The sequence below is a fragment of the Oryza brachyantha genome, chromosome 3 (assembly GCF_000231095.2).
Source record: "Oryza brachyantha chromosome 3, ObraRS2, whole genome shotgun sequence".
NCBI classification, from domain to species: domain Eukaryota; kingdom Viridiplantae; phylum Streptophyta; class Magnoliopsida; order Poales; family Poaceae; genus Oryza; species Oryza brachyantha.
In genome coordinates, this window is record NC_023165.2 from 23,338,022 (window position 1) to 23,346,074 (window position 8,053).

General features: G+C 42.7%; 1 protein-coding gene across 1 annotated transcript; it reads right to left on the reverse strand.

Annotated features, from left to right (window-relative positions):
• Positions 1 to 846: 846 nt before the first annotated feature.
• LOC102708602 (DEAD-box ATP-dependent RNA helicase 21) lies at positions 847 to 3,985 on the reverse strand. The gene is made up of 2 exons (XM_006650413.3): positions 1,619 to 3,985; positions 847 to 997 (listed from the first exon to the last, which is right to left on the reverse strand). Exon 1 carries the CDS (start codon positions 3,909 to 3,911, stop codon positions 1,710 to 1,712), a length of 2,202 nt encoding a protein of 733 aa, XP_006650476.3. The 5' UTR covers positions 3,912 to 3,985; the 3' UTR covers positions 847 to 997; positions 1,619 to 1,709.
• Positions 3,986 to 8,053: the final 4,068 nt, after the last annotated feature.

An 8,053-nucleotide genomic window follows, 5' to 3' on the forward strand; every position in this document is an offset into this window, starting at 1 on the left:
TTTGTGTACAAACAGAACATGCTTCTAACTGACATTTTACTATGGATAGCAAAAAACGATAGGCCTCATCTTTTCGCAGTTACAACTGCTTATAAGCCAAAATTTAAATTTTAAAAATAAATTTTGGACTTGATTTTGTGGTTTTTCATCGTGGCTTGTTTTACGGATTTCGCTTTTGAATCGCTATGACACATATATAAAAATTTTACCTACAAATTATTTTTTGCTTGCAAAAACGCGTTTTCGAAAAGTTCATCTAAAAAGCGAAATGATGAGAGCCGATATGTAGGAGTAACCCACTATGATAGGTTAAAACAAAGTAATAGTTCGAATTTTAATTTATAAACTTGACCAACTCAAGGACTATCTAGTAGGAGGTACAAAAAGTTAAAAGTACTAAGAGAATGATTATAACACAAATTAGATCTAACACCAGGCACAAACAGTAAAAAGTATTAAGACAATGATGATAACACAAATCAGAGGGATACAGGACCAGTACTTGGATGGTCAGGGTCCTCATCAGCTTAGAACTCGATCCTCATCAGCTTTCTACAATTATTATATCCACTTAGTGGATTCTGATGCACAATTGACAAGCATTCAGGTATAAAATAGAGCTAAGAGTCTAAGACCTGCCCTTTTGTTTGTTCTCATATGTTATACGGAATATTAATTAGGATATATTTTGGATAAGAAACCAAGTGAATCATGTAACTATCATCATTCCACATACAAAACAAGCCTTCAAAACTACCTATTGTGTTATTGAGACGGTTTTAGATAGTTCAGGGACGATTTTAGATAGTTCAGAGAGTTATTTTAAAAGTTTAATAATCTAGGAGGTGGAGGTGAAATAGACTTCCCCTTTTAGAATATTAAAGCATGTAACAAGTACATATAAAGGAAGAAAGAAAATTAGCACCTCTTTGGACTCAAATACTCAAAGCTGCTAGAACCACATAAAATCTCCACAATCAGATACAGTATATGCCATCTGCAAAAATGATAGAAGAATAATCTGAAGCAATACGCTACTGTAAACAATAAACACAACAAATGTGGGATGCATGTTTTAGGCGGTAAGTAATGAACTAAGGGGGTGTTTGGATACTCCTAGCTTTTTTTAAGTCCCAGTCACATCGAATCTTTGGACACTAATTAGAAGTATTAAATATAGACTATTAATAAAACCCACCTCATATTCTGGACTATTTCATGAGACAAATCTATTGAGCCTAATTAGTCCATAATTAGCGAATATGATGCTACAGTAAACATTTGCTAATCGTGGATTAATTAGGCTTAAAAATTTTGTCTAACGAAATAGTCTTTATTTATGCAATTAGTTTTGTTATCAGTCTAAATTTAATACTCCTAATTGACGTCCAAACATCCGATGTGACAAGAGACTACAAAAAAGTCCCTGGATCCAAACAGCCCCCAAATGTATGAGTCTATGTTAGGACATGACAGAGTTTGCATTTATCAACAACAATAAGGAAAGATACATAAGTCCAGAGCTAAACCATCATGAACATATCCTAAATTTATGACAATATAGGACGTGGTTTTCAGATATAAAATAAAAAACGAGTAATCATCATAATGTTTGTACCTCGAAGTACTAATCTAGAATGCTAGATCCTTCTGTTTCCAAAAGATTCCTTAGTACTGGAGGATCTTTTTCCCACTCTGCAGTAGATAGTTCAGTGAGTTGCATATACAGTGTCATTTCGTCTTGGAGGTCTATCAGGAACTGAGCCTGGCTTAAATTTGGACGCTTCATGCCTTGCAAGTTCAGGTGGCACAGGACTGTTGCTCTGTATAAGCATCTGTTTCAGATCAAAGAAAATGTCTGTGTTTTCCAGAGTTAAAAATGAGGTTGCCAGTCCCTTCTTTCCTGCACGTCCAGTTCTTCCAATACGATGTGTGTATGTATCGATTGAGCCAGGCATCTCATAGTTGATAACATGAGCAACATCAGGAATGTCAATACCACGTCCAGCAACATCAGTTGCCACAAGAACAGTGAACCGGCGGTTTCTAAATCCATCAAGGCTTGTCTCTCTCTGCTCCTGTGACTTCCCTCCATGTAGGGTTGTGACGCGGAAGCCTGCCTTGTCTAGATCCTTCGCACGGGCATCTGCTGATTTCTTTGTGTTGCAGAACACAATGGCTGGCTTATCCCCAAGATCCGTGAGTATCTTCTGGAGCCTTGACATCTTCTCTGACTCCTTCATCATGATCACATTCTGTGTGATGAGATCTGTGGCCTTGCCAGCTGTACCAATTGTGACAACGACTGGGTTCCGCAGGTACTTCCTAGCGAGCCGCTCCACAGCAGGTGGCATAGTGGCACTGAACATATAGGTAGTCCTATAGATCGTTTTCGCATCAAGCTCCTCGTCCTCATTCTCAGGTTTCAAGTTGCTTGATGGCATTGCATCAAGGACTCCAACAACCTGTGGCTCAAATCCCATATCAATCATCCTATCAGCCTCATCCAAAACAACATAGTTGCACTGGTTGAGCACAGCATACCTCCTCTCCAAGCAATCAAGAAGCCGACCAGGTGTTGCAATAACAACCTCACAGCCCTGCCTAATCTTAAAACCCTGCTCTTCAATCGATTGACCACCAACAATGGATACAACCTTAATGCCAAGATAAGTTGCAAATTTCACAGTCTCTTCCTCAATCTGTTGAGCAAGCTCACGAGTAGGTGCCATGACAACAGCATAAGGACCCTCAGCCTCATTTTCCTCACTTATAGGCGGGAGGCGGGTAATGTACGAAAGCATAGGAAGAACAAAAGCAGCAGTCTTGCCAGAGCCCGTCTCAGCAATACCAATAACATCACGCTGCTGGAGACCAAGTGGAATGGACGCCATCTGGATCGGCGAAGGTTCCTTGTACCCAGCTTTCTCAACAGCACGAAGCAGCTCAGTACCAAGCTTGCTCTCAGACCACTTTCGCATGGGACGGGGTACCTTAGAACCCTTATAAGATATATTGAAATCCTCACGAAAAATACGCCAATCACGCTCAGTCATCTCATCAAGGGACTTTTGAGTCCAGTGCCTGTCCACACGCATGTCAAAAGCATCATACTTCGCTGCAGCATCTGCCTCCTTCTTATCAACCGCATCGTCCTCCGGGCGGTCATCAAGACCGGCCTTGCGCCGCTGCTCGGCGCGGGTCTCCTTCTCATGCGCAGCAGCCGCCTTCTTCTGCTCACGGCGGTCAATGCCAGCCAGGAAACCGCGGCCATAGAGCAGCCGGGCCTCGTGCGGCGACTGGTAGAGCGAGTTCATGTCGCGGCTGGTGTCCTCCGTGTTCTCCCAGTCGAACGAGAAGCGGAACTTCTCTGAGGGCTTGATGACCCGCTTCTTGGGCTTTTTGGAACCCAGGTACTGCTCCTTGATCGCATCCAGCTCCTTCTCCCGCTCCCGCTCCGCCATCTTCTCCAGCCGATCTCTCTCCCTGTCCCCGCGCTCCCTGTCTCTGTCTCTGTCCCTGTCCCTGTCCCGCTCTCTGTGGTCGTCATCCCGGCGGCGCTCCCTGTCCCGGCGGTCGCGGTCCCGATCCCGATCTCGGTCGCGGCGTGAGTCGTCGTCGCGGCGACGCTCCCTGTCCCTGTCCCTATCCCTATCCCTCTCCCTCTCCTTATCCCGGTCCCGGTCCCGGTCTGAGGAGTCCCGGTGGTGGGACGAAGAGGAGGAGTCGCGAGGGGGGTTGGACGGGGGAGGCGGCGGCGGCGGAGGGGGCCGGGGGAGCGACTGGAGCAGGTCGAGCGCCGAGCGGCGCTGGTCGGTGACGGCGGCCTGGCGGCGCTCAAGGGCCAGCTTCTCCCGCTCCTCCCGCGTGAGGAACTTGGGCTTCTCCATGCCGTCCACCGAGCGCTTCATGGCGGCGGCGGCGGCGGCGGCGGCGGCGGGATTCGTGGAGGAGGGGAGGGTTTGCGTGGCGGACGGAATGGCCGAACAGATCGTTCTAGGGAAGGGGACGCAGCCCGGCCCCGGGGCACCGAATGGCTTGTCGACTTGGGCCGTCGTCGAGGCGGCACCGACCTAGTGAGTCTGGGCTGTGATCTATATTTGGGCCGTGAATGGGCCCATATACGTGGGTTTCCTAGGATTCATCGCCGGCACCGATTTTTCCTATCTCTTTTTTTTTCTTTTTCTTTTGCTGCACATGTACGATCTCTTAGAGCATACTCAACCGCTTATCTAAATTTAGTCATCTATATCTTTATTTGGATGATTATCTAAAACACTTTCATCATTTATATCCCTTTGTACTACAGCTGATCATTTATATATAACATCCTCCGTATCTATTTGGAGGATTGGAGAGAGAATATCTAAATATAAAGTTTCTCTCTTCTAATATGGATGACATCCAAAAATAGATAATAAGATAGATGTTCTGTTGGAGCTTAACTTTTACTCTTCATCCTCCATTTCTAGGATGGAGTATGGGGTGGATGAGCGGTTGAGGATGCTCTTAGGCCGTGTTTCTGTGCGTAATTTTTCACCCAATAAGCTAGAAAAAGCTCACCTAAATAAGTTTATCAGATTATAATAAGTTGAGCTCTAGATTATAATAAGCTATTTCATATTTGTTTCTTTCAGCTTACTTCTAATAATCTAGATTATAATAACCCCAAACTGAAAGAAACATGGCCTTATGCGCATGGATCCCATGCATTTATCTGAGGGGTTAGATGCGGCTAAACTTTTAGCTTTATGTCACGTTAAATGTTTAGACACTTATTATAAATATTAAACGTAGACTAATTATAAACTAATTACAGAAATAAGAGCTAATTCGTGTGATAAATTTTTTAAGCCTAATAATCCATAATTAGTGCATATTTATTATAGCATCACATAGGCTAATTATAGATTAATTTGACTGATCATGCAAGCCTTGTTTACCGTAAACTGGAGAAGTTTCTATAAATTACCTGTGAGGCTGTGAACTACGTGACGCAGAAGTACCACAGTCAAACCTGACAATATCGTTCTATACGTGGACTTCTTTTTAATGTACATATAAATCTCCCCAATTCTTTTTTTCAATGTTATTATTCTGTTATAAGTTGTGGCATGATGTTTAATTCTGTTCTACTCGGCGCAGCTAGAGTCACAGTTCTTTTTGTGTGTGTGCTTTTAGCTGTTCAGCACCACTTATGCTCGTGACCGCTGATGACGAGGAACGTAGAAATTCCTATCGTTTCATTTTTTGCAAGAAAAAACGAAATCACATTTTTTTAAAAAAAATACATATAAAACTTATATCATGCTAGTGACTAAAAAACGAAAACAGTGAAATAAACCATGATTAAAAAACTAAAAAATCAAATCTAAATTTAAGATTTAAAATTTTAAAATTTGGTTTATAAGCAGTTGTAAATACAAATCGATCGGAACTGAAACGCATGCCACTCCGTGTTTTGAGACGGCTGATCGAAAGATTAATTAGTTTTGCCCCGTACAAGATCGATGCAAGACGAAGACGTTGGTATGGTCGCCAAGTCGTAACAACATTGTTGTTTGTGGATCTCATGCTATCTCTTTGTATTGGAGGTAGATCTGGAAATTGGACCGTGCTTTATAGGTCGGCCTAAGTCACGGTGGTCTGGCACGATAGAACGACACGGCCTAACACGAGTTGGGCTGGGCTAGCACGACAAGACCACGAGCCAGACTTGGGTCTGGAATATAAACACGTAGGACGGCACAACATGATACGATCATTGGGTCGTGCTTGGGCCGACACGGCCCATAAGAGGTATGAAACATTCACATCAGATCGATTTTCTTTCTGGACCATGTTTCTATAATAAGTTGATTTTATTTCTAGGCCATTAGTCATGTTAATGCCATATCCATGTGCAACTCAGCATGCCTGTCTCACGGACATTGTCACGCACTCACATGACGCGACCACTTTGTCAATCGGACGATTCCTCTAGTTCGGTGCTTTGACACGACACGACATTGGTGGATTAATGCCTTTGACGTATGGACGACCGTAATATGATATGACAATACGATGGCAGACTAGACAACCTGTACTGGGTCGTGTTTGGACCGGCATGGACACGATATGCTTTTAGGCCATGTTTAGACCGTGATGTCACCCTCACGTACCGGCACGGCATAACACGGTGAGCAAGTCGGGCTACACCATCACGACTAATTTTGGCACGAAGTACGATAGGTCGGCCCCAAGTCCCACCTCTACCGGGAGGTGATGTTTGTTTGTCCGGTTGTCCCAGCGATGTGTAGGTGGAGAAGGTGACGGTTCAATTATGTAGGGTTTGGGTGCGGCTGCTTGAATTTTCATATCTAAAGCTAGAGGAACGAGCTTAGGGATATGGTTTTCTGACTATGGAGGTGTTCTTGGTCTTATTCAACGTATTTATAAGTAAAAAATAATTCACGAATCAAATTTTTATAAACATGTTCTAGTCAATGCTGAAAAGTAAAATACGATAAAAAACTCTTAAAATTTACTATAAATTTAAGATTGAAAATTTAAATATTGACTTATAAACCTAAACAAAAGCAAAAAGATAGCCGTGGCAGACTTTTTTTCATCTCTGAATGAATTCGTGCGGATCCTGTGGCGGTTCGGCGAATTAGATTATGCTTGAAATTTTGCCCCGTGAGCCCGTTAGGATGCCAATGCACAAAGCCTTTTTCTGTTTGTTTGGAGCTCTAAAAAATGCATTCACTTTATTGGATTTTCGCAAGATTTAGTTAATTTCTTTCAAATTACTTTGAAGTTCCTTCAGCACAAAGGACTAAATTTAGTAGACTATCTTAAATCCTAAATTTCAAATTCGTTTTACTAGAGATGCTAATTAACTACACGTCGTGGCACATACGAGTTCATGACGACTATATTGTTTGCTGTCCCCCCATCATATAAAGACTTTACTTTTAACTATCTCATACAAATTAATACAATGCCACAAAGACTAAAATATCCTTTATTTTGAAAATCCTAATGCATTTATCCTCTATTTTTAAAAAAATTTCAACGTATTTATGTAATACTCTATCAAATTTCAAGGGAATAACTGATAAATAAAGGATTTTAGGAGAAACGAGGGAAGTTAAAAGTGAAAATTTTGTGAGCCGGAGACAGTACTGGTAGCTTGCGTCTACAGTGGGATGGAGAAGCAGTGGGGCCATGTGTCAGTGTAACTGGTCTTGCCCTAATCAAACCATGCTTAACGCCAAAGCAAGTAATCACTGTCGGATCAGTTGGGTAGATGCGACGCAGCTCGCAAACCTGTCCGATCAGGACTAACACCATCACTTACATGTGGGCCCCCCAAGCAATTACTGTACGAGCGTGCCGACACATCCAACCTGCACTATCCAGACTCCTAGCTTAGTGGTTTGTCAAGAGAAAATTAAATCAAGCAGCTAGCTTTCAATGCACGAAGCAGCAGCTGATCTTGTCAAGCTTGCAGAGGAATTGCAAAGAACAATGGATAACATGGTAGGGCATAGCAGGGAGCTGGCAGGTCCACACAATAGCAGATTGTTTGGTGACCAAATGGTCCATCCCATGATTTCTTGACAGCTAAACCAAATCATGCAAGACCTGTTGCTTTCTTTAAACACTTGTGTTGTATTTGCATTTTGTATATGAAGGAACAAGAGAAAAAGGAATAGATAAGCAAACCATAACCGTACAAGGTACAGCAATGCTCATCAGACAATGATGCTATGCACAATGCACTCAAGAACACCTCACATTCCAAAAGCATTACATACAACTAGAAAATTTACAGCAGAAAAAAAAAATGAACAGAACAACTAAGAAAGCCACTGAGACTACTTTTCTTTAGCCTTTCTCTTTTTTATACTCACTCTATACCTGGCACCAAAGCTGGCAGTGGCATGTTTCGTGCTAATGAATTCCAAAGCATTTCACAAGCCATGGTTTCCGCCACAAAAACACACCTCATGGGGGCGGATCACCAACCACCATGTTCTTGAGTAAAAGTTTGGAACCCCCTCCCCCC

Coding starts and splice junctions, on each gene's coding strand:
- LOC102708602 (XM_006650413.3), bottom strand. CDS start 3,911: ATGAAGCGCTCGGTGGACGGCATGGAGAAGCCCAAGTTCCTCACGCGG.